At 42.9% G+C, this 26,488-nt stretch overlaps 1 protein-coding gene across 3 annotated transcripts; it reads left to right on the forward strand.

Moving 5' to 3' along the window:
* The first annotated feature begins 591 nt into the window (after nucleotides 1–591).
* Nucleotides 592–23,681, forward strand: RRP1B (ribosomal RNA processing 1B). 3 transcript variants are annotated; one of them, XM_054653867.2, is made up of 16 exons: nucleotides 671–879; nucleotides 5,132–5,214; nucleotides 6,091–6,148; nucleotides 6,854–6,939; nucleotides 7,992–8,053; nucleotides 9,445–9,574; nucleotides 10,799–10,863; nucleotides 11,365–11,528; nucleotides 11,759–11,853; nucleotides 12,673–12,770; nucleotides 13,192–13,211; nucleotides 13,589–13,717; nucleotides 14,398–15,137; nucleotides 17,953–18,099; nucleotides 18,816–18,882; nucleotides 20,374–23,681. In XM_054653867.2, the coding sequence occupies exons 1-16, from the start codon at nucleotides 747–749 to the stop codon at nucleotides 20,562–20,564; spliced, it is 2,268 nt and encodes a 755-aa protein (XP_054509842.2). In that variant the 5' UTR covers nucleotides 671–746; the 3' UTR covers nucleotides 20,565–23,681. The 3 variants fall into 3 exon arrangements, with proteins under 3 accessions (XP_077027450.1, XP_077027455.1, XP_054509842.2); XM_077171335.1 differs by lacking the exon at nucleotides 5,132–5,214 and having other exon boundaries at nucleotides 592–879; XM_077171340.1 differs by lacking the exon at nucleotides 5,132–5,214 and having other exon boundaries at nucleotides 592–879; nucleotides 11,762–11,853.
* Nucleotides 23,682–26,488: the final 2,807 nt, after the last annotated feature.

The following is a 26,488-nucleotide window of genomic DNA, read 5'->3' on the forward strand; positions in this document are numbered from 1 at the left end:
CTGCCGCGGTGCCGCTGCTGAGGCTGGAGGCTCCAGGGCTGACCCCAAGCGGGGAGGGAGGATTGATCTGCTGGAGGCCAGGGAGGCTCTGCAGGGGGATCCGGACAGGCTGGATGGGAGAACTGAGTGGTGGCAGGTTCAACCAGGCCAGCTGCTGGGTCCTGCACTTAGGGCACAACAAAACCCCTGCAGCTCCAGCCTGTAAAAGAGAGCCCGGAGGAAAGGACCTGCAGTGCTGCTCAGCAGAGGCTGAACGTGAGCCAGGTGTGCCCAGGTGGCCAAGAAGGCCGATGGCACCGGGCTGGTGTCAGCAATACCAGCAGGACCCAGGACAGTGACTATGCCTCTGTACGGGGCACAGGTGAGGCCGCACCTCAGGTGCTGTGTCCCCCTCCATCCAGGCGGACGCGGCACTCAGTGCCACGGGCCGGTCCGCAGCGTGGGGATCGGTCACAGGACCTCTGGAAAGAGGTCAAAGAACCTCTGGCCCCGATGATCTCAGGGGTTCTTTTCCAGCCTTCATGACTCTGTGATCTGTGGGGACCCCGGGCCGGTGGAGATCCCGGGGGAACGCCTCCATTGGGTGAGCCGGCCCCGGCGGTGCCGATGAGCCCCGAGCTCCGCGATGCCCCCGCGCTCCGCCTCCCCGCGGTGACGACAGAGCCCGGCGTCGCTGACGGCATCAGGCGGAGCCCGGCGCGGACAGGCCGGGCCAGGAGCGGGGCAGGGACGGGCCAGGCCGGGCCATGGCTCCCGCGGCCGTGCAGCCGCCCGAGGTGCAGTTCGCGCAGCGCTTGGCCGCCAACGAGAAGCGCATCCGAGACCGCGCCCTCAAGAAGCTGCGGGGCTACATCGGCGTGCGGACCCAGCGGCCCGGCGGTACAGACCGGGGTGGGCCGGGGGCCGGCGGGGCGGATAGGGACCGGGCTGGGGACAGGGACAGGGATAGGTCCCGGTGCTTGGCGGGGTTAGCGGCGGCCCCGGCGGTCGGACGGCATGGGGATGGAAGGAAGCACCACGTGTGCGCCCTGAGCCCGGCACGCCTCCTCCGGGCTTCCTCTCGAGATTTTAAAATTTTTTAATTTTTTTTTCTTTAACTTTACTTTTTTGTTTGTTTGTTTTTTGGGGTTTTTTTTTGTTTGTTTTTTGTTTGGTTGGTTTTGGTTTTTTGTTGTTGTTTTTTGGGTTTTTTGTTTTTTGTTTTACCCCTGTATTTCCCCATGTACACGCACGTGTTGCCCCGGTGCTGCCGCAGGCGCAGCCCCAGCGCCCGGAGCCGAGGCACTCGTGGATCCTTGCTCGGGAAGGGTCTCCGGGCAGCGGGGGGACTCGGGAAGGATCAGCTTGGATCGAGGGAGGGTCTCGCTGGCCTCGAACGAGAGGCCATTAACAAATTATGGCCTATAATTAGTTATTAATGAATACGAGGTGGGAGCAGGATGGCTCCTGTGCCCTCATTCCCAAGGAACAGGGCGTAAATGCACTGAAATGATCCAGGCTGGAAGCATCCCGGTATATGCTGCATGAAGTTTTATCTTCTGTTGTTCCTGTGATGCGATGTCTGTCTGTTTCCATGACTGATGTTCAGGAAGGAATCCAGGAAAGCTAAGTTATAATTAAGCAGCTGGTTCTATGTAACCCATTTGGGTTACCTGTTACTTTCAATTCATAGTATCAAAAGAATTTCTTCTACGTTTTTCTAAAAATTCTACTTGGGGCTGTATATTGGCACCTTAGAACTAAGAGTTCACTGGTGTCCCGGGAGCCAGTTTGAGGCTGGCAAGGCCAGTCTGAAGCTCCCTGCACCCAAAACTGTGCACATGTGCACAGTTTCCACATGGATGTGTGTTATTCCTATACCTCATATTACATATAATACATCTAATGTAATGTATAATCTATATTTTGTGTTTCTTTTATATACAACATATCTTTTTATAAGCTGCTTTCTACATTATTTTATAATAATATATTTAAATTATTTATTACTGCGTATTACATCTATATTTTATATATTGGTGTATATATATTTATATATATATATGGCTTTGGGGAACCAGCCTAAAGCTGACCCCAAGAGCTGAACTGCAGCTGGAGTGCTGGTTGGACCTCCCTGAATTCCTTGAAAAGACTGTGAATATTGAAAAGAGTGAATATTGTTTCTTGCCTTTCCAAGTAGTATTTGACCCATTAGCCACGTCTGACAGAGGGAAGGACACCTAGAACAGCCTTACAGGGTCAGGCCAGGGAGCCAAACAGGCATTATCCCATTCCTGGCAGTTGAGATAGATTTAGGGATTGCCTGGGGACTTTTAGGGATGGTGTACATCATGTACCTCCCAGGTACATTCTATTTTTTAGCTCTGGAGACTTTCCAAGGGGGGGCTGTGTGTTCAGTGGTGCTCTGTGCATCTCACTGCAAAGTGCAGATTCCTTGCAATTTGTGGAAACAACCACAGGAAGGACAGGGGTGCCCATAACTGAGGGAAAAGGCTGCAGGTTCAGACACTGCTTTAAAATATCATGAAACAATCACAGGGAAATGGCTCAGCTGGGCTGTGAACCTTTTGCATGTTAAAATCAGCACACCACGGAATGCAAATGAGTAGGAAACAAGGGTGACTAATTTCCAGAGCTCTCAAATTTACTTGCTGTTAGGTACTATCCAAACTGGTAGTATTGAAACAAAGATTAACTTCTTTGGGCTTGGAGAAAAAGCATGTTCAGAAGAGAGGGGTTTTTTAAAGTTATTCATAAATTAGCAGTTAAATATATAAAGTTGTTTACATATATATATATATATATATATATAAAGTTATTTATTTTTAGCAGTTATTTTTAAATTAGCAATTATATTACAATAGATATGATTATACCCATCCAGTGTTCTGAAGGGATTCACACATCAGGCAAGCCAGGTAAGGTGCCCTGACCTGAGGAGTTGGGAATGTGCTGAATTTTGGCAGAAGTGCTGGAGTTCACCTGATGTTCAGGGCTGTCAGGTGTTTATTATATAGACAGGACTGCTCTGTGTGGTCTGTGCTGAGGCTGAGGGAGCTTCTTAATTTTCAGCAAGAAGTTAAACTCTGTAGAAGGCATTGAACTATCAAATGAATGGATGAAGGAATAGTAAACAGAAATAACTTCTAGCAAAAGAGGGCAGATTGCTGGGGGGGGTTTCCTGTCTGACAGAGCTGCACTTACTTGGGCCTGGATCTGTAAAGGATTTCTGTAATCTCCACTGAAATGTGCCTGTGTGGATCTGGTCCATTGCAATTATCTAGAATAGGAGAAATTGTAACAAATTCAATGATAGCAGTGTCAAAACAGCCCAACTCCCCAAGGCTTGCATTAAAGTAGCTCTGAGTGGTTGTAACACCTCAATCCCAGCTGCCACAATACACAGAACAGAGTTACTGTGCACAGGGACAGTTACAATTCAAGCCCTAAAGCCAAAATCTTTCTCAGGATAGGTTCAAGGTATAGAAGGCCTTCAGTTCTGGGCACTGGGATTGCTAATAAAATGCATTCAGGTTTTAAAATAACTTTAATTTAGTGGGTTTTTATGTGCCAGCTGTGGCTGGGGGCAGCACATAAAGGTGAAGAACAGAAAACACAATCTTGAAACTAGGCTTTTGAGGCATGAGGATAAGAAAATTGCTCTAATTGTTGGTCTGAATCTTATGTCAAATGGACATAAGGACTGTCTAGGACACTTTAAAAAGCCCTGTGTGTATGAAAAGCAAAAAAACCCCATGAAAGTCTGTGTTTTCCTTCCTCAGAGCACAAGAACAGGCTGTCCAGGGCAGTGGTGGAGTTTATGTCCCTGTAGGGATTTAAAAGATGTGGAGATGTGGCACTTGGGACGTGGTTTAGTGCTGGCCTTGCAGTGATTATCTGAGAGGTCTTTTCCAACCTGAATAATTCTGTGAACTCCTGAGCCACATTTATAGGTAGCAGGCTCTGTAGGGTTAATGCTGCCTGTGAGGTTAAAACTACTTCATACCACTCAGTATGTCACATATAATTCCCTTAAGACATGTTATTAATTTTAATTTTTCAATGAATATTAAATCAGTTAATCAAGTTGTTTCATGTTTTATCATAACAGTACTGTCAAATCTGAGTGAAATTTACAATTAATGCTTAATATTACTGGACATATTGCTTCCTACATAGCATTTTGCATATTTCCTGACTTTCTTATCAAGCAAGCAGGGCTAATGTGTCTGCAGGTGTTTTTGTCTGAGTGAATTTTGCTTTCAAATTACTTGGTTCAAGGGGAAGGTGCACAATTTAGATCTTGCATTGTGTCTCAGGCTTTTTGACTGGCAGACCCCTGACACAGTGATCTTTTTGGAGCAAATTTGAGCTTGCTGAAGATGATGACCTTTTCAAAGTGATTTTTCATGAGATTGCATGGGAGTATTTAATAGGCCATAGTTTGAAAATAGCTGTAGTGTAGGTCATTGTAGCTGCCTTGTAACAATGTACTGTTATAATTTTACTTCACATAAATTTACCTGATGTAATGAAAAATCCATGAGCAGATATTAATGCCTTTCCATGCAGTACTTTACTTCTGGAATGTGAAAATATTTTTTTACTGTTAAAATTCAGGTGTTAGCACATCCCAAGACTACTGTATCAAAAAACTTTCGTTATAGTTACTCAAGTTCTTTGACTGTAAAGTTTAATGTAGAAATAAACGTGTTAATTGCTATAAGTTTATTTTATCAAAACAAACCCCTAGTAAGGAGTAAAACTATTGGTGGAGTGTAATACTTTCATTAAAAACAACAACAAAAAATCCTGTTTCTTGTAAAATTATTTCTGATACTCTCATTAAAAATTTCTTTCAGACTTAGTGTTAAAAATATTCCAGAGGCATTTATCAGAATTATCTTGGTATTCATCTTACCTGTGATTGCTTTGAAATCTTTGTAATCTTTGTTTTAGTACAAGGTAGAAGCTCTATGCCAGATTGCCTTCCAGTTAATGTGCTTGCAGTAGCAACCCAGAGAAAATAACAAAAACAAAGAAGAAAGCAGGGAGCAGAGTGAACTGCATGAAAATATTTTGGTGGAAAGTGTGTTTTTTTCCTTTCATTCAGACTTGTTCTGTACTGTAGGTGGCTTCAGTCAGGAAGAACTGCTGAAAATATGGAAAGGCCTTTTCTATTGTATGTGGATGCAGGATAAACCTCTGCTTCAGGTATAGTAGCTGGGTCTGTATTTGCTTGAGTGGGCCCCTCCAAAATACACTCTAGTAACATTTAACAATTTAGAATGGAGAAAATGATCTTTTTTTTCCCTTCCCCTGCACCCCATCTGTGGCATGTGCAGGAGAAGACGTGACTGTAACTCAGTGATCTGAAGATGAACAGATCATATTTGGAGTCACCTTCTGAAGGGCAGGTGTAGCTCTTTACCTTTCAGAAGGAGAGCTAAAATAGATGCCTCATGGAATGTTGATTTTGTGTAACTAAAACAGTAAAAGCAGGTTGCCCTTAGCTGCAGCTACAACATTTGTGTAGATTTTAGTGTGAGGGTTCCACACTTCCTTTTCCTTTGTTAGTTCAGTAGCACTTCCTCTACTGCCAAATTTGTCCCTACTGCATATTTTTGTCAACTTCTACTAGTTTGTCTCCCTGCTTTCCAAAGATACTGGTTTTGGAGTACCAGCTCTCAGTAACCTCAATTTTCAGATCACTTGTCTGCATGAACAAGGTTTATGTCACACATAGCTCACAGTCCTCCACAGAGACCTGTGAGCAGTGCCCCATAAGTTTTGCATCATTTATTTATTCAATTACTTGGGGTTCTTCTCCTAATTTTATTTTGTCTGCTGTCAGAAAGATGGTTTGATCTGGTGAAATGAACAGGTTTTGATACCCTTGAAACTTCTCTTCCAGCTGACCTAGTCCCAGTGCAAGGATAACTGCAGTACTATAGCAGATGTTGAGAGAATGTTTTTCATTCTGAGAGCTGTTTAATGAAATTCATACTTCTTGCTGTTTGCTGGTCATATGTTTAATGAGGACACCAAACTCTAAAACATGCTACACTAACTATGTTTATTTACTTTTAGGAGGAACTTGCAGCCAATATCTCCCAGCTTATCCACGTGTTTCAGAATACAGAGACTCGTAAGTACTATTTAATTGCCAAATGCTTTGTAGGGTGCTCCCCTCTTTGGTGATTCCACTATCACAGTGGCAGAATAAAGACAGACAGACAGACAGAGGAGCTGTTTTGGTGGCTTTTTCTTTCCTTTTTGTCCAGCTGGTCAGTGGGATTCCATTAAGGGATGCAGGAGCTGCAGGTTTTTTCTGGCTGTTGCAGAAGAGTTGTGTCTTGAGTGGGTTACAGGTGAGATTTTTGAGGACAGGTAGCAAAACAAACTTGTCCCCTTACTTCTCCATTCTGCATAGACTGTTCTGTGTATTTCCTGCTCCAAACCAGCCTTATTTCATGAACTGTTAAGCCCCTGGTATTCAGAATGCTTATGAAATGGAGTGCTCAGTCAATGCCAAAAATGCCTGGGTAGAAGTGGATGCAGAAGAGATATTTTGCTCAAATATGTGCATATAACACATTGTGTGTATATAACACAATAGATACAAATCTGTCCCTGTAACTAAACTTGCTTTTAAAAGTAGCTGTGTGCCTTTTCTTGTATTGTTCTCGAGTTTAATTAATTATTGTAGCAGTGTCAGGCCTGTCTTCCCACAGCTCTGTCCCTGTCACTAGGAGAATCCTAGGGAAGTGCATCCCTTTCTTGAGACCCTGTCAGATCAGCAGAAGAGCCCACTGTGCTAGACATGCAGGTGTTTCTGCTTGCTCCCTTGCAGGACACCTGTTCATCCAGACGTTTTGGCAGACGATGAACCGGGAGTGGAACGGGATTGACAATCTGCGGCTGGACAAGTACTACATGGTAATTGTACCTCTCTGGTGGTGTCATTAGTGATAGGTAATTAATAAGAGGTAATTATGCCTCTCTGGGTGGTGTTTTTTCCTGGAAAATGTGTGGTGCTGGTGTGCTGGAAGGCAGCTCTGTCTGCACATGCATTGGTGTGTATTGTAAGAGAAGGGAAGGTATCATCTTCTTGACACGTTGCAAGAGATGTTTGTTTTAAAGGCTTGCTCTTACCACTGCATGAACCTCAAAGCCAGCACAGTTTATGTTGTGCTCAAGTGCCTTTCCTTCTAACATAGTGATTTTTCTCATTGATTTCTATACTGGAATATAAATACTGTCTCAAGTGACACAGTATCAGCATCAGTTGTTTAGATCAGACTGTTTAGACTCTTTTATGACTCTGCAGTAGAACCTAAACTTTCCACCAGTAAGGTATCCACTGTAGTACATTCAGTAGTCAGAATTCTTTCTATAGGAAAGAGAATATTTAAACAGGAACTAGAATCTTAAAAAGCATACCTTTGTAAAGAACAAAATCCCATTATCTTCTTCTTTGAAAGAAGTTAATTGCAGCACATTCACTGGTCTTTTTTCTTTCCCAATATTAGCAGATAGAAGTTATTTCAGTAAGTCAAGTGTTTGGAGCCAGTTGAATGTGGCTGTTTTACATATGACTGTCTCTTATTGCAATTTTCAAGTAAATTAAACTATTATTGTTATCATCTGACCCATATTATTGTGTCCAGTTTAAGCTGTGGCTTTTCTTAGATTAAGGCAGTACTTAATGAAGAAATCAGGGGTGTGAATCAAGAGGAAGCTGTATAGAAATGATAATGAATTTTTGTGCTTAGCATATGAAAATAGTTTGTTGTCCTTTTTTGCTTCACAGCCCCCTTCTGTTGCATTACATGATAGACATGTTTTGACATTCTGTCAAAACATTCATGTGAGGCAGCTTCCACTTTGTGCTGTAGAGGTTGACCAAGAAATCTGTTCATATTGCAGCCACAGTGGCTCCTTTACCTGTTGTCATAAACAACATGCTTAACAGCTTTTGTGCTTTGCAGCTGATGCGTCTGATTTTGAGGCAATCCTTTGAAGTGCTGAAAAGAAATGAATGGGATGAGGGGTAAGCAGATTTCTGAATGTTGTTGCATCATAAACAAGTCACCTGCATTCAATATATATTTTTATATATATTCAGTATATATTCAATACCTGCATTCAAATATATTTTTATTTAATAGATTCTTCTTTTCCATAGATGCCACTGTCATGAAGTCTTAACATGAAGGCTTATTTGTTCTTCATATCACTTTGTTCAGTAACGTAGTAATGAGTTACATGTCATTAAATTAAATACAGTACTTAATGTATTTTATTTTCTGATGTAGCCAGAAGAGCTATCAATGAAATATCAGCTACAGAGAGACTAGACAGGGAATCTGAATCCTAGAAAACACAGAAAAGGATTTTTTGTGTGTTTATGGCTTTCTGATTGGCTCTGATTTTTTTAAAGTATTTATTTTATTGTGGTCAATCATGGTGACTTCTCTTCTGATAGGACAAACCCCTTAATTGTAAACTAGCCTCCTGTTTGTTGTAAACCTCAGTGGTTTTGGTTGTATTTCTTCTATATTCTATTAAAAGGAAAATAATTGCAGTCATTTGCTCTGTCTAGAGCTCTTGTGCCACTTTTAAGTTTGTTGTCTTTAAATTGATGAAGAGATTTAAATCTTTTAATTGAAAGTGCTTGATAACCCAGTGTTAAGGTTATCCTTTCTCTCTCTCATCATCTGAAGTGTGGGATGCACACAGGCATGTTTTTGTGGAAACAGAAAAGAATGCAGAGCTAAAGGACACCCCATCCCTGCTGTTTCATGTTAATTTTGCACTGGGTAAATGCCCTCAGATTGAAGAGATGAAAATGTTCCTTGACAGGAGCAGAAGGTGTGGGAGGAGGTTTGATAAAGCTGAAGCCCTTCTTCCCACACACATGGTCACCCAAACTGATTTCTGACAAGGTTTCTTATGGCTTTGGCCTCCATCTCTCACTGGAAGGAGGCAGTGTGGGAAGAGAGGATCATGATTCCTTTCTTTGCAGAGAGAGGGAGCTCAAGAACTGCCTTTCCCTCCTGAGTGGAGCCAAGAAGCTGCCTAGCATGATTTTCTTCCCTCTTAAAGTCTTTTAAAATGCTTTTGAAGAAACATGTATTAAAGTAAAACTGAAAGAATGTTTATGGTTTTTCAGTGTTCTTTGGGACTGGAAATGTTTGTTCTGGGCAAAATTGCAGCAGGTGCCAAAGAATGCCGGGGGACAAAGCTTGGAATATACAAAACTTTATTTTCCTGAAAGATAGCAATGATAGGCCTCAGAGTTAAAAAAGAAGGGAAAAAATTCAAATTGGGTAGCTGTCCATAACTGTGAAGAAGTGGAGTTTGTTTTCAAGGCAAATAAGACATGAGCAATTGAATATTAATCCCTTATTATTTTTTTTCCTCTATATTTTTTTTTTTCAGTCTAGTTGAACCATTGCTGCAGCTATTAATGAAAGAAGTTATGGACCCGGACAGCAATTCTCCCACTGGGATAAAGTTCCATTTCATTGATATCTATCTGGATGAATTGGCTAAAGTTGGTGCAAAGGAGGTTAGAAAATACTTTGTGATTTTATTTCTGATTGATGTTAACTGTGGCATGAAGCATCTTAGAGGAAATTTAATTTTTAGGTTATGTAATTTTTAATGGTTCTAAATATAACAACACTGAGTAAGCATGAAGAAAGTGATTTATTACACATTATGCTTTTGCTTTTGTTCATGTCTTTGACAGTGGGAATATGGTAGTTTCTCCCAAGTTCCTGAGTACTGCTATGCTGCTCCAAATTGAGGTTGGAAAAATAGTGATGAAATAGTTAGACTATTCTCATTTCTTTGTTTCAGAGGGGATTCAGTGTAATTTCCCTTGTGTGAGCATGTTTTCCAGTCTTTGCTCTTGCAAAGGCTGACATAAAGCCTGCTCTTGGATCGTTGTGTAGCACCTAAATAGAGGAGGAAAGTGAGCTTTCACAGTTGTCTCATATTTGCTTATTGCTGTCTGTGCATTGTGCAGTTCACCCCCCACATCCAGATGTTTGTTTTGCTGGTGACATCTGTCTTGCTCTGCTGTGTGTTACTGTGACAGTTCATTGATGGCCCTTAATTTTGGCTGCTGTTCCAGTGTTCCTTGCAGTCAGTCCATTCAAACCAGTCCTGCCTGCAGGTTTTGAGGTTCTGGATTGTGGATCAAGAGAGAGATAAAGTCTGCAGCAGAGAATTGGAGCCCAAATCATTTCTGCTGCTGCATAGTCACACACTGTAGCTAAGCCACTGACTGGGAGCCTGGAGAGGGGAGTGAGTCCCCCAGACTGTATGAAATCACAGATGATGCTCATAAATTGGATTTTGAAGGGAAGAGTCTTTACCTTTAGCTCTGCTGTAGCTGAGAGGGTCCAAGCAGCCCAGTTAAGAGAAACCCAAATCCTATTCTGGTCTGCTACAGACCTTTGGGAAAGTACACAAAATTATTTAAGCTTTCTCTGCCTCATGGTTCCTTATCTGAAGTAAGAAGTTTTGTTGTATTTCTGTACTCAGCAGAATAAATCTGCAAGGCAGTCAGTGTTTTGATAATATTTCCAGGGAATATCTGGAAGTTAGTGGTAGCAAAAAGGCCCTGGATACCTCTACCAGCTGGAATTAGATAATATGCTGAAAGACTGTTAAAGAAGATCCCCCAACAGCAATTCCTGTACAAGCACCAATACTCAAGGAATTTCAGTGTTATACACATGCAGTATTTTCTGTACTCACATTTTTTTTCTTTCCAATCAAACAGCTCACAGCAGACCAGAATCTCAAGTTCATTGAACCTTTCTGCAAAATTGCTGCCAAATCAAAGGAGTAAGTTTGATGAAAGAATAAATATTTTTAAGAATTAAGAAACTCTGAATATGGTAATAAATGGATCAAAAAATCATAATTTCATAATGTAGAGAAAGAAGGGTATTTTACCAGCAATGTGCACAGTCATATGAAAATAACTTGTGTTTATCAAAGCTATAGATAGTCTCCATGGATTTATAAGAACTCTATCAACCTTTGTTGGTTAATTTGCCCAGTTATTTTAATTTTTTTAATGCATAGAGCAGCTGAGCTGCTTCTTTGCAGTGTAATATAGGTCAGCATATAAAGAGTGAAATTTCAAGACGGGCACATTAGCAGGACACTGCTTGGATTAAAGGATTTCTGTTTAGGGAGTAACAGGTTGACTTTCATAATCTGAAGAGTTTGGTGTTCTTCCACATTCTTTCTCATCCATTTTCCCTCAAATTCCCACTTTTTTAACCTGGGAGGGAGGGTGTTTATGGTCTGCCTTTGGGCTCACCCTGCTCTCTGTGACAGTCGGCGTGTGCTCCACGCTGTGGCCACCGGTGTCTTTGAGATGATTGTGGACCAGTCCCCCTTCGCCATCGAGGACCTGATGAAAGAGCTGGGTACCAACAGTGATGAGGAGAATGCTTCTGAAGAAGGCAGACAGGAAAATGAAGAGATGCTTAAAACCAAAGGTAAGGAGGAAACTCTAAATTGCCCTGGTAAGAGTTGCTAGGAAACAGGTTTCAGGAAACCCGTTTCCTGAAAATACATTTCTGTTCTAAACCAATCAAACACATGTTCAGGATGTTGTAAGGGTAATTGTGTTTTCCTGTCTTCCCTTCAGATGTGCTTAGTAAAGCTTGTTCTTTGGAGTCACTTATCTCAGACAAAATATTAATATTCAGTCTTTTTTCTATAATAGCAGACAGATCTCTGTCAAGAAAATCAGCACAGAATGCTGAAAACACAGAGGGTATTAATGAAAATGCTGATGATGGGATCGGGACTGTTCTTCAGGTTAGTGGCTCTTTTGCTCTGTTAATGATATTTCTGCTCTCTTTTTTCCCCCATCCCTTTCAAGAGGTGAAGAAGTAAAGGGTGTTAATGGATAAACACGTTAGAAAATTTTAATCCCCTGATTTATTATAAGGTGGTATTTATGTAATGTGTATTCTGGCAGTGGTAGTAAAATAAATCCATGTCTAAATTCCTCTTTCCTCTCTCCCATATCTTCTGTTGTCTGCTCCTCCCTTCCTGTTCCAAGAGTTAAAAAATGTGTATGCTAAAAGTCAAGTCAGTAAGGATGGGGAAGCAATCAGCCTAATTTTCATTGAACATGGATGATGGGATACATTGAGGAGAGAGAGTAATATGTTACAATTTGGGTTTTTAAACCCAGGGCAAGTGCAGTGTAGTGATTCTGACAGATCCTCCCATCAAACACACTTGCAGGTGGATACACTTCATGTATCTGTAGCTTTTAAACAAGAATTAGGACATGGCACACTTTAAATCTGATATTTAGCTAAATATTTATGGGAGTTTTGAAGTGGGTTGGCTTCTCTCTTGAGTAAGAAATCAGGTTAGGAACATTTGAGAACGTGATACCAAGTTCAGCTGTTCTGTTAATGAAGCAGCCATCTGTACAAGTCAGTGTGTGAAGAGGGTGTAAATTTCAACAGGAAAACATTTTGGGTTTAAAGGAGGTGTCTCAAGATTTGTATCTTTACAAGTTACCTATTGAACTTAGTACTTGATATATTTGTAACACGAGTTGCACTGGGTTGTCTTGCATGGAAAAACTAAGAACAGCTGTGTTGTACTTTCCTCCAACAGTTTGATTACAAGGCTGTTGCTGACAAAATCTTCGAATTTGCCAGCAAGAAAAACACACCTTCCCTGAACAGAAAGCGGCTGTACAAGCTGGTCAAAAAGTGAGTTCTGCTGAAATACACCTTGTCCTAAGCTACTTTGGTTTTCTTTCTGCCCAACCTGTCTTGTCCTGACACCATTGTCATGCTGTTCCTCATTGGTACCAGCCAGCTGCAGCCAGCTGGGGTTTATCTGTGGGTTTGATCTGCAGGATGTGGCATCAGCTTGGGTGTGATGCAAGGAACAGATGCAGCAAAAGTGTTAAATTGTTGTTTTCTCAATACTTTCAGTGATTTGGTTTGAGTAGGGGGGTTACTGAGGCAGATCTCTTCTGGAGTTTGTAACTTCCTATGCAAAAATATGTTGTTCCTGTTTTGACAAAACCATAGTAAGTGCAGTGATGCTGTTCTGCTAGTGTTATTATTGGTACTGATTGTGCAATAAAGTTTTGGTTTTTCTTTTCTCCCTTCCTCTCACCTGCAGGTTCCAGGACTTGGCAGAAGGTAAGGACTGAGCAGCAGATAGAAACAGTAGTCTCTGTCTTTATTTTCCATTAAATTACATATCATGTTCCCATACAATGTGTATTGGAATTATTTTTTCCTCATTTTTTAATGTGCATTTCAGAAATATTATATTGGGGGTTTTGTGGGTTTTAAAAATCTCATTAAGACACATTACACATATTTTGGAGATGGCCAAATTCCTTTCACAATTTGAGCAACCCTGTACTTTTTTCTTAAATGAAAGATGATTATTTTTCTTAAGCAAATAGGAGTGGGTCATATGTTTTTCTTTAAGGTTGGGTGGGGGGAAAGGAGTTGTTTTTTTCACAGAAGTAGGACTCTCAGTTTCCTGATACCTTATCCTTCCTCAACAGGAATCTTCCCCCAAGATATTCCTGAAGAAGTTTCTACAGATGAAGATGATGATGATGAATCCGGTAGGCGAAAGCGAAAGAAAAAAGCTGTGAAGCCTTGGCAGCAAAATGAGCTGGAAAAAATAGAAGGTAAGGGAAGATCAATATTTGGGAGAGAGACAATCTGCAATGACTTGAGCAGTTTGGCAAAGTGTCAGATAAAAGCTGTTCTGAGGAAGGCAACACTATTGTTCAGGATGTGCTGATTTGTATCCTGTTGTGATGAAGGTTAAATGTGAAATTCAGTTCTCTTGGGTGGGTGGATTTCTCTTCCTAATTCTGAGTGGATTTCTCTTGCTAATTCTGGGGCAAGCATCACCTCAAAAATTTCAGTCAAAAGCAGAATTGAAAGCAGCTGTTTGCATTGCTCCTGTAGGAAAGCAGAAACATGTCTTAAAACAGGATGAGTATTAGAATATAAGAATTTGGGATGTTGAAATACTTAACCCCTGAGCTGCCCTTCTGATGGGCTTAACAGGTGGGTAATAATAACTCTTTTTAGGGATGTTCCTATGAAAAATAGGGTTGCCACAGGGAATGGTTTAGATCTTACCTGTGACAAGGCAAAATTAGAAAAATATTAATTAGGCCAGATGTCATCAGGCTGCAGTGTCCTGAGCAGCTGTAACAGTAAAACTGTGCAGGCTGATAACAGGAAAATGGTGCACCTATTTTAAAATAAAAGAACAAAAATAGAATAGAATTCAGTTGTTGTGAGTACCTTTGTGTTTCACATGTATGTTATTGCATTCTTTTTGGGATGGATTTAGAGGATAAAGATCTGTCTAGTGGGAAGGTGCCATCAGTTCCCCAGAGGAAGAGGAAAAAAAGGAAGAAGAGGGACAACCCAAGTGCTGATTCTGGAACAGCTGATGGAAATTGTGAGGAGGGAAAAGCTGAAACATCTGGATCCAATGCTTCTAGCCAGGAAAAGGTGCCAGAAAATAAAAAGGAGAGGAAGAGAAAAAAAATTGTAGTAAATGAGGCCAGTGAGACCACAGATGTAGCTACTGACACCAGAGAAAATCACAGTATCTGTGTGCAGAACAGCCTGACTGACACAGAACAGAGTAAAAAGAGTCAGCTGAAGAAAATGAATCCTAAAGTGCAGAATGTTCCTGCAAAACCAGCGTGCCAGAATAGACCAGCCACTGCCAGTGCAGCAGAGGATGTCAGCCCTTCTGTCACTCTGTTACCCCCCAAGGCTGTGAAAAAGAAGCAGAAAGCAGGGGCTGTGCTGGTGAATGGGGATCCCCCTGTGCAGCAAACTGACCTGAAACCCAGCAGGGAAGGCTTGCTAGGGACCCTGCCAAGAAAGGCAGGGGCTGAATCTGCACCCTCCACAAAGGTCACACTGAAGACAAAGACAAAGTTAGTTGGTTTGGAAGGGATGAAAGTCTCCAGTCAGAATGGAGCAACTCTGAAAAAGAAGAGAAAAGTGAAAGAGGTGCTAAACTCTGTCGAAGCCAATGGAGTTCTGGAGACTGTATGCAAGAAAAACAGGAAGGTGGTATGTACATCTCATTCTTTTCTCTGCCTGCTTCAGGAACTGCCAGGCTCATTTTCTGATCTGGCTTGAGCTTTCTGAGCATGGGGCTGCTTGGGCTGCGTGCTGATGTCATCATGCATTGTCACCAGAAAAGAACTTGATTCCCCAGAAATCCACACACTGCTACAGTGTCACACCCTCCTGTACAATGACACTAAATCCTGTGCCAGCCACTCAGCTGGAAGAACCCATCTAGCTGAAAAATGGGATGTTAGGGGCAAGATGGGGTTGACTTTTTTTTGTCCTTTTTTTTTCTTTGGTCCCTGGGTTAATGATTCTTTTGCACTGGGTCTCTGTTTGAGCTTTACAGCATGCTCACAAAGGGCATCATATTTTGGCAAAACAGTGAGAAATGGGAAGATGGGACATCCCTTCTGCAGCAGCAGCAGCACACTAGATTAGGATCAGCTCCTTGTGAAACTGCTCACAGCAATTCCAGGAGTGGCTTCTGCTTGCTCACTGCTCCATCTTAAAAAAAACTGATAGGACTGTCTGGGGAAAGGATTTGGGAAAGAGAATATTGGAATATACACTGGAACATTTGAATAGAGAATGTGACACTGTAACCTTTAACGGCTGTGTGATCACATGTATGAATGGTCCAGTTTTTATAAACACAACACTGTGCTTGTTCACTAGGGAGGTCTGATGTCTTCTTGTTCAAAAATGTATGCCTTGCAGTTTGGGAATAACCAATTTTTTTGACCTCTCTACCTTCACCCCCATTTTCTCCTTTGTAATAGGTAGAATAGTGTTGATTTTTCTCAATGATTTGAAAGTCAGAAAGCATTTTGCACTGTATAGTTTTGATAGTGGTTAAGAAAGAGAGTGCAGGTGTTCTTCCCTCTCCTGCTACTGAAATTCTTTTTAACTGCTCATTTCCCATGTGCATATTCACCCTAACACATTCAGGAGTTTAGTTACATTCTTGGAAGTCTTGCTGACAGTCTTACTTTGGTGGAAAAAAATTCATGAAGCACAGATGAGATTATGAGTACAAAAAAGAGTTAAAGCTTCATGTTTTGAGCCTATGAGCTCACTTCTGTTTGATTTATGTTTAAACCTGTAGGATTAGTTAAGTAGTGCAGCCTTGTATATGGAAATAGAACTACTCAGTCCTTCAGGAGAAAAAATTCATACTGAAACTTTGCTTAAATAGGAATAAAATAACTGACATTTTCTGGTTTTTGATGATGAAGTGCTGAGAGGGAGGAGCCAAAAGGTTTCTCTCTCCCCACTATTCAAACTGCATTTCTCTCACTGTGGGGCTTCCAAAGTAAGGAACCATTGCCTTTGTCTCCTACCTCAATATTCCATGTTTCACACCTGGTTTTTCTTTGCCTATAAAAGTTTAATTTCCAAGAAAATATGATTATGACACCCCCATGTCTTTCTGTGAGAGTTTGCTGCAGGTGACCAATAGGTTCCAAAACCTGTGAGAGACTCAAGATAAGAAGTTCCTGTAGACTTCATGGGAGTGAGTTGTTGGCATAACTTAGTGTAGGCACTGAAGGAAAGGCAGCAGCACAACCCAGCACTGGCCTGTTGGCTGGCAGGGCATGGGCTACTGGGTCACTCTTCATGTGGAATTCCAAAGAAATTATGGCATTTGCTTTTTCTTGCTCAGTCCACACAGTTGTGTGAGTGTTATAAGGGATGGAGACAAGGAAAGGTACTTTGAAGTTGAGTCAGGAGGAGAGGGAGAATACTGATGGAAGAAAGAAGAGGTCAGGGGAAAGTTTAAATTGTACAAATGAGGAGGAAATTAAGCTTTGCTAATTTTGTTTTCATTGCTTGAGAAATAACATGTTGTTTTCTTTCCTTGTTTTAGTTATGCAATCCTGGCCTTGTGCCCAGAAATGAGGGACATGTTTTGATTCTTGATTTCAAGGACAACACACACCTCCAGAGAGTTAGCTTCAAATATTCAGAGGAAAGAGGAGGAGACGAAGGGGAAAAAAAAAACAGATGAGATCAGCATTATTTCAGAATTGTCTCCACAATTCAGAAAAGGAGAAGTCTTGTGGTTTTTCCTTTTATTTGAAGCAGAAGTGATTTTCAGATCAAAAGAGGCCATATCTGCTGTGCATTTTCCACAGTTTGTCAGTGACTACCTTTGGAATTCCATGTCTGTAGGTTGATGAGAAGCATAACTGAACTTTCCCTCACCACAGTTCACAGACAGCAGGTTAGAAAGCTCTGCCAGTGCAAGTCCTAAGAATTGCCTGGTACTGGAGACAAGAATTGCTTTAAATACCACAAAAGTATGAATTTTAGGCAGCAAATCACTAGCACTACACAATACTGAATTTCTGAAAGTGTAGTCAGATTTCATACTCCATTTTTTCCTTCAAAGTCTTCATCTTAGCCCAAAGCTGTGTTTGTTCATTAGTTATTTATCTAATTCATCCAGGGGTACCACAGAAGAGTTTTGGCTTATGGTGAAGGAAAAAAAATGATCACTTGTGTGCAGGAGAGATGGATCAATTGCAAAGTATCCTCATGCACATGGAGAAAACATGTTTGTTTGCACTCTGCTGGGCTTGGCAGATATATTACAAATTCTTCCTTTTGTGCTGTGCAATGACTTTCCTATTTCTGCACAGAGCTTGCCTTCAACTTATGCTTTCAGTCATGCTAATTGCAAAATTACCTTCTGGGAGCTAAACATGGTGATTTAACTGATGTGAGTGTGTGGTCAGCACTGGTCACAGCACCAGGTATTATTTAATACAGAACTTTGTACTGAAGCATTTTCCCTTTCCTTCCTTGACAGGAAAGCAGTGCTGCTCTGCCACCATTAAAGAAAAAGAAAGCAAAACCAGGAAGTGATTTTGTAAAATTTGAAAAATCAACTGTACCAAAGGCAGTGTTCTTCAGGAAAGCCAGAAGCACCATCTCTTCCCCCAGGACACCCATGCAGGTGAGGTGATCTCACAAAGGGCAGCTGAGTCTGGGAACAAATGTCTTCCCAAGCAAGCTCCTCATCACTCATGATGTCTTTTCCACTCTCTGTTAGTCTCCTAACATGAGCTGATATAACTGGAAATGCTGCTGCTGTAGGCAGAGTCACACATGGCTCCAGAGTTTCAGAAAATGAGTTAGAGATGTCTCTGAAATCTCTTCTTCCCTCCCCACTGCTTTCAGCCTTCTTGTTGAACACACACCATTCTGAACCTGCTTATTTCACAAGAAAGCAAAAACAAACTGATTTCAGTCTCACAAAGGGACTTTAAGCCTCCATTTCTTGTCTGTGGGAAGTGGCAAGAGTGCAGGGCTTCAAAAGTCTGACCTCTTCTCTAGACCTTTTTATCATTTAAAGCTTTCCAAGTCCTCTTAGCAGTTTGAGGCCTGAGTGCAGTGGGGCCAGTCTGTTTAACACACAAATATCCTCTTGTTTGTTGATGACTTACATAATGACATTAAGGAGACTATGTGATTTCTGCACAAATGCAATATGTTTGCTTTGGCTAGGAAAACAGTGCTGTCTTAGCTGCAGTCAGTGCCAGAGGACTGGGGCAATTCTAAGCAAAATGAAGGAAGAAGTAGGCTGTTTTACATCAATGGGTGCAAATGAAAGAACTCAAAGCATTGCCTCAAAAATCTTATTTTATTTTATGTCTTTATTTTGCTTTATAGCTGAACAAACTGCAGACACCCAGCTCCAAAAGAGTCACGTTTGGCTTGAATAAAAACATGACTGCAGGTGAGTCTGATATGTGTGTGTGTGTGTGTGTCCACAGTGTCTCTGGTAACTGAGGAATGGGGAAGTGATACATACACACCTGTGAGACACCTCTAAAACAGGATGGTTCTGTTCCTGTCTCAGTATTTGTGTTTAGTTTACAAACCCTGCTCAAGTTCCTTCCCAGAGGAGATGGTAAAGTTTAGGACATTCAGCCCTGCAGCTAGACCTGAGCAATTCCAGGGTGCTGCATTAGTGACCTGCAGAAGGAGCCTCATGGGTGGAAAACTGCAGCAGGGTGCTGAACTTACCTTCCTGAGCTGCCTGTGTGCAGAGCTCCTCTGGAAACACCTGCACTTCACATTGCTCACTTCTGTTTCCCAAGGCAAAGATGCTGACATGCTGATAAAATCAGACTTAGTAGCAAAGTTTGCTTTTTATTTTGGCTGCTTGTGGCTTATGAATGATCATGAGTAGATAAAGGTCACTTCCCTTCTGTAAGCAGGGGGTATTTTCCCTGTTAAATAAATGTCTTGCTCCATAGCATACAATTATATTCCATGTATTCATTTAGCTACTTTTTAACTCTTGGAAGTGTGCAAAAGGTCAAGTTCAAACTGAGAACAGTGTATTTAGGTAAGTGTCTTCATGTCAATATAACACAGCTGAACAAAATGAAAAATAAGTGTCTCCCTGCTGGCTGAGGGGATGGCCAGGAGTCTCTAGAACTGTTCAGCAGTCAGAGTAGAGACACTGCTTACCCACTGTCATCTTTTAAAGTTGGGTGGGGTGTTTTCCAGGATAGCTGGAACACTCGTGTCTGAGGAAAAGGCCCGGGGTCTCTGGTGCTCTCTGGAACCACGGGGAGGGTGCACAGTGGATTGCAGCAGACCCTGTTCCCCAAGGGCTGTTACTGTCATATTTTCTGAAAAATCCCTTTGCTCAGGATTTTTCTCCTTGGAAGCTGAGAAGCATCAGAGAAAAATGAAAATAATAATTATCTGATTGCTTCTCCTGTGTTTGCTGCTTTGGAATGTGGTCTGGACATTGTTTACCCCAACTGGTCATTCTTTGATTGGTTTCATGTGAATTGTTTTGACTTAATAACCAATCACCTCCAGCTTTGTCGGGACTCTGGAAGCAGTCACGAGTTTTCATTGTCATTCTTTGTAGCCTTCTGTCTGTATCCTTTCTCTATTCTTTAGTATACTTTTAGTATACCTTTCTTGAATATAATATAATACCATAAAATAATAAATCAGCCTTCTAAGAACATAGAGTCAGATTCATCAATTCCTCCTTCATCCTGGCAACCCCAAAAATACCACAGAGGGGCTCTGCTGAGAGATGTGCTTCACCACCATCTCTTTTCTCTGCCAAGGCTTCTGAGCCTTGCTGGGCTTGAGGATCCAACTCAGGCTTCTAGGGCTGGGAAGTTACACAATTGACTGACAGGCCCAGTTATTCCAGGGGTTGAACTTCATTTTAATTTGTTGACTTGTTTTTCAACAGAATTCAAAAAGACTGACAAAAGTATATTGGTGAGCCCAGAAGGACCCTCCCGCGTGGCTTTCAATCCTGAACAGAAACCTCGTCATGGGGTGCTGAAGTCACCCACAGTGACCCCAGCAAAAGAACCCCAAATGAAGAGACCATTTACTATGTCAGCTAAGAAGAGATCAACTGCTGTGGACTTCTTTTAAACCAACAAATGTGGCCTACTTTTGTACAGGACATTTTGCTAACCTAGAATGTTCTCTGGAGGTATTTTGAACTTCTTTATTTTTTTAAGTTAATACAAATTGTATATACAAAATTCTGATTATGACCTGGGTCATGGCTATTTTGAAACCACTTCAGCTCTACCTTCAAATACTTGTTTTGTCTTTTTACAGAAAAGAAACAAAACCCAATCTCTGCTCAGGTTTGGTCTACAAAAAGTATGGTGTCCGCCCATATCATTCCCAAGAGACTTGTCCATTTAATGAAGGAATGTTCAGGGTTTGATTGTTCCAGAGATTTTTTTTTTTTTGAGCCAGTGTAAGACAACTTGCACTTCATGCTGTTAAACTGTCTTTCATTAGACAGAGCTTAAATTGCAAAAAGGCAATGCAAATTTTAAGCCTACTTGATCATGTATTTTAAAATTCTACTCTGTCATTTATCATGTGTCACCCCTGGCATTCTGTTAATTCTTCTGGAAATAATGATTACCTTGTGTGTCTGTTTAATAACAGCTGGACTTGGGTAGCTTTGCAGCTAGCAAGAGAGCTTTCCCTGGGATAAGAAACCCGTAGCTGTTGCTCAAGTGGTCACTGGTGCCAATAAACCTTCACAGCTGGTTGCCTGCTGAGCTGGGGACAAGTCACCCCATTATTTTCAGTCATGCAAGTGCCAAAGCTGGCTTGAGCCTGTCACACTGTGAGCTGGCTCCTTCTCTTCACTGAACTGAAATTCATGCAGGAGAAATCTTTGATATTTCCAGGTCTTCCCCCAGCCCCCTCTGCTGCCTTTCCTGAAGGTCTGCCAGGACTCCTGGGTTTCTGCTTTAGCAGCTGGTGCTACGACACTGAGCCACAACTCAGCCCTGCTTCAGTGCATGAACCTCACTGAAGTGAGCTAGATGGCTGTAGTGCATCTTTGGGTAGGACACATCTCTCTGAAAGCTTTGTGCCTCTCACTACAGGGTGAAACTTTACAGCCCATGCAGCTTGGTTTTGGTTTTGCTGTAGAATGAGATGTCCACTTGGCATTTCTTGGAGTTCAGTTTTTATTTGGATATTTTATTACTACTCTGCGTGTTTTGTTTTTAATTTGCTTCTTTGGTAAAGATTGAGGTGCATTGCTGCAAGAGATCATTTATGTCATCTGAATGGGAACAGTGAGGAGGGGAAGAGTAGATTAAAATAAAAGTTTTTTGATACAATTGAAAGATTTGAAATCTTTCTTTGGAAATTTTCCTTATGTGAATGAGGCAAAAGCTTTGCAGCAGATCTCTACATTAGAGCTCAGCTTGGAAGCACAGCCTGGTGCCAGAGCAAAGTTGTTTATGAAGCTTCACACCAGTTATTGCTGTGATCCTGTAAGAGAGAGGGTAAACTTGCTTCATTACCTTGTCTTAGGATAACTGGATTATCAGTTAAATAAACTGATAAATGCTTATTTAGCTACTTCACCCAGCAGAAGTAGATTTTGTGACATATTTGCATACTTCAGTGTGGATTTTACCAGTCCTCTGCCAGATTACTCCTCATAAGCAACGGTATTGAAACTGTTCTTTTGTACCTCATCTACAATTGCTTCACAATGCTGGGGTACTCCCAGATGGCTGGTTGGTCTCAGCTGCTCAATTCTAATCTGTCCCAGCTCTCTCACTATGTTTGTGACAGTCTATGGTTTGTGGTACTGCCGGAAATTAATTTTGCTCTTGTCTTTTCCCATTTACAGTGAAGGACTGAATTTCATTTGGTTTTGGTATTGGTCTAGGCTGTAGCTCTTTCTGTGATCAATAAAGAACTCTGGAGAATACATTGATAAATTAATGATATTCATTTATGCAAGTATTGTTCATTTATGTTTTAAAAAACTCATTGTAAATTAGCATAATGGATTTTATTGACAAGATGATGGTAAGTAGGGTGTAACAGCCTGTTCAATATGTTGTACTGTTACTTTGTCCTGTGGGTGAAAAGTCTCTTGTGGAATATGCATAAAACCATTTGTATGTGCATGGTTGTGAATGCCTCAGGTTGGAGATGCCACATTCCTCCACAGATAGAGATGCAAACAATCACTTGGTGCATCTGGTGTGCACAGAAAAATCCAGGATCCAGACACATTAGGGTTTGGGTTGAATACATATAACTTATTATGGAAATGTGTTCATTATCTGGGTGTTTCTTTGTTGATTGTAGATCCACTGAACCTGTTGTTTGCCCAACTATTTTGTTGCCCACAGTGTTAAACAGGGCAGAAATGGCAGTCAGGTTTTTATCTAAAATTTTAGTGATGTGGTTGCTTGTTGCAATGCATCCATAATCCATCTGTGCCATGAAACTGGTGCAGTGTTTTGTAAATATATCTGTGAGGTGGGTATTGTCTTCAGTGGTGTCTGGAATTTCATTCAGGACAACTTTACAAAACAAAAACCCAACCACTGTCAATGCAGTTTGTTCAGCATTGTTGGGTTAAATTTGAATACATTACCCAAATTATTTGGATAGTGACAATGCCAATAAGCATTGAAGACAAAAAAGAAAAAGAAAAAAGAAATGTAACTCGCAATATCCACTGCATAGACACAATGGTACTCTGAGGAGAGATGTAGTGGTAAGAAAAGACAAAGGAAAACTCATCTGACCTGTTTGATGTCACTTCATGGGGTTTTTTTCAGTGTTCTTCCAGCTCCCTAGCTGCCAGCCATGCTCTGAGTCAAAAATAATGTGGCCTAACTTTCAAAGGACAGTGGTTTTTAATGATTGTCTCTGTATTTTTGTTACAAATTTGATCAACTTTGTCAAGCTCTAATAGTTTATAATTCTGCATAGCTTCAAGAGAACTCAAAAGCACAGAATTAATTCAGCAAGGCAAAAAGTTGAAATTCCATTTCAGTTATTGGATGCAAGATCTCTTATAGTCAGTCTGTCAAAGCTGTGTGACTTGGAAAGTGCCCTTTGTCATGAATTACCTGCTCTGAGATTTCATTAGAGACAGGAAAAAAGTATCATTTTATGTTCCTCTGCAAGAGCATTGTTAATACAAATACAATGTCTAAGCATTACATCATTTAATCTAGTCCAATAAACCATATTTTTTGTGGATGTTGTATTTTGGGTAAATCTGTGTATTTGGGAGGTTGGAGAGGGTAACATCTGGGGGGCCACTTAAAAGCACAAAGTTGTTCTTGCTGGTGTGCACCTGCTTTCTGTCTTTTCCTTTTATTTGATAGTATAAAGATCCCAAACTGAAGAAGACTCAGACACTTTAGGAGTAGGCTGGGGACAGGACATAGCTGTTCACACACCTTGAACTTTGGGTTCCAAAGGTATGAGGTTCAAGGTGTATGAACTTTGGATAAGAGATACCAGCACGTAAAAGACTGCTCCAGAGAAATTAGTAGATCACACCCTGTCACTGCTTGATGAAAATTGAAAACTGAAGTGATAATGTGGCAGTATGTGCACTGCAGAGTGCCAGGATAGGTGGGAGATGGACACTTGGAAAGCTCCTGGCCTGCTTGTTACCAGCAGCACATCTGAAAGAATTCGTGTACAGTCAAATCCTGCACAGGGTGCTGCAACCCCACCTCAGGTAGTGGCAGGCCCTGCACCTGCTTGGGATCAATTAAAATTAATCACAGTGTTTTGCAGGCTCATAATTTTCAGGAATGCTAAAGTAATTATTCAAAGAAAATTGATCTATCCCGGCCACTGTCACTAGTAAAGTTAAACCATGAGTCCTCAGGTAAAACAGGAATAGAGTTCCTTCAGAGAAAAGTTGTGTAAAAGAGGCTGGCCCAGAGCCTGTGCACCATCCCAAGGGAGTGACACAGGGTGGCTTCAATATGGACACATGATCAAAAGATGCTGCTTTTCCAAAGGTGCTTGCTTGTCCCTGGTCCATCGTGGGAGCCAGAGGGGCCAGGGAAAGCAGCAGAGATCTGAAATTCTAAAACTGAAACAGCTGCAGTCTGTGGCCAAGTCTGTGCCATTGGGGAAGCCATGCAAGAGCCCTGGGCCAAGGCAGAGCCCTGAGGGACGCCCCTCATCCCAGCCCTGCAGGTGGACATGGAGCCACTGCCCACAGCTCCCTGGCTGTGTCCATCTGGCCAGTGGCTGTGCCCTGAGGAGCCTCCAGAGCCAGGGCTCTGCAGGGTGGGGCTGGGGCTGTCATGTGGGACTGTGTCCAAAGCCTCACAGGGGCCTGGGCACATCATGGGTGACAACTGCCCAAGGCCAGGGCTGCTCCATGCCAGTTCCAGTGGGGTCAGCAGTTGAAGGGATGTGGGGTGTGGCCCTTTGTGACACAGGTGTGTGGTGCCAGGGCCTGTGGCGATGCAGGACACGGTGGCACCCAGAGGCCCTTGTGACATGGCAGACCCTGCCCTGCCAGAGGGGAGTCTGAGGGTGTCTGAGGGGTGCAGAGCCCTGGGGTGCCCAGTCCCAGCAGAGCCGCTCTGCCAGGAGGAAGCAGCTCCCCTGAGAGCCTCTGTGGCAGAGCACGATGGAGCCGCTCACAGAGGAGGTGAACCCCAACTCCTCCCCTGCCACGGAGCAGCCAGGCCCGTGCATGAAACCCCAGGTGACGGCCAGCCATGGAGGGAGAGGGGATGGAGGGAGCTGGCATGGGGCTCGAGAGCAGCTGCCTGGAGGACAGGGTCCTGCAGCCTCTGATGTGCCTCCTTCTCCCATAGCCAGAGCACAGAGCCAGGGCCCTGCCCCGCACAGCCCCAGGTTCTCCCCCAGCCCCTGCTGCTCCCCCAGCCCCGGGTGCCCCCTCAGCCCCCACCCGGGGTGGCTGGAAGCCCTCAGGGAGCAGGGGCAGGGGGCAGTAGGGGGGACAGATCTGCCAGGGCCACAGACTGTGGAGTGGGATTTGGCCAGGCAGGAGAGAGAGAGGGAACTCTGTGTGGGTCAGGAACTGGCCCAGTGGGGAAAGGAGAGTGTCCAAGAGCTGTCCCAAAGGGAAGATAAATACCAAGATCTGTCTCAACTGGAATTTGAGAGGGACCAAGAGTTGTCCCATGTGGAAGTTGTGACATGCCAGGAGCCTTCCCAAAAGCAAGATGTGAATGTCCAAGAGCTGTACAAGCAGGATGACAAAAGAGACCAGGAGCTCTCAGAGGGTGAGATACACCCAGAGCTGTGCCACCAGGAATTTGAGAGACACCAAGAGCTATCCAAATGGCTGGACATGGGAATCCAAGAGTTGTTCCAAGAAGAAAACAACAGCAACAAAATGTTTCCCCAATGGGAACACTCCATTGACCAAGAGCTGTCTGAAGGAGAAGTCAGACGATACCCAAAGTTGTCCCGAGAGAGAGGCAACAGTGACAAAAAGGAGTCACAGAAGGACTTGGAATGCATCACCATCCACACTATTTGGATCAACCCCAAATACCCAGAGCTCCTACAGGACCTTGACGCTGCTCCCCAGGACTCGGCCAAGGCAGCAGCTTCTCCTGCCTTGGCTGAGCAGGTGAAGGCAGCAGGGGCACAGAGCCAAGGCCCTGCCCTGCACAGCCCCAGCAACCCCCCAGACCCCTCAGCTCCCCAGGCGGGAGCCCAGGCCCTCAGGGAGCAGCCGGCTCCCCCCAAGAAACGCCTGTCCCGCTTCAGGCGGGCGCTGCGGGCGCTGCTCCGCTGGCCCTGCCTGAGGGCACAGCCGGACAATCAGTGCCCGCTGCCAGCGCCAGGCCCGGCCCCGCAGGCCCAGAGCCTGCCCGGTGTCACACGGGCTGCCTGTGATGTCCAGGGCTCAGGGACATCAGCTCCTTGTCAGGAGAATGGCCTGGCTGAGGCTTAGGGCTTGAGAGGCACCAGCCATGTCAGAGCCAAGGGCAGGTGCACAAAGCCCGGGGAGAAGGAGCTCCTGCTCAGAGGGGACACCAAGGATACAGAGTGACAGC

This window comes from Agelaius phoeniceus, chromosome 2, assembly GCF_051311805.1.
Source record: "Agelaius phoeniceus isolate bAgePho1 chromosome 2, bAgePho1.hap1, whole genome shotgun sequence".
NCBI lineage: Eukaryota > Metazoa > Chordata > Aves > Passeriformes > Icteridae > Agelaius > Agelaius phoeniceus.

Coding starts and splice junctions, on each gene's coding strand:
- RRP1B (XM_077171335.1), top strand. CDS start 607: ATGAGCCCCGAGCTCCGCGATGCCCCCGCGCTCCGCCTCCCCGCGGTG. Junction 6,149..6,853: donor GTTTCAGAATACAGAGACTC/GTAAGTACTATT, acceptor GCTCCCTTGCAG/GACACCTGTTCATCCAGACG. Junction 8,054..9,444: donor AGAAATGAATGGGATGAGGG/GTAAGCAGATTT, acceptor TTTTTTTTTCAG/TCTAGTTGAACCATTGCTGC.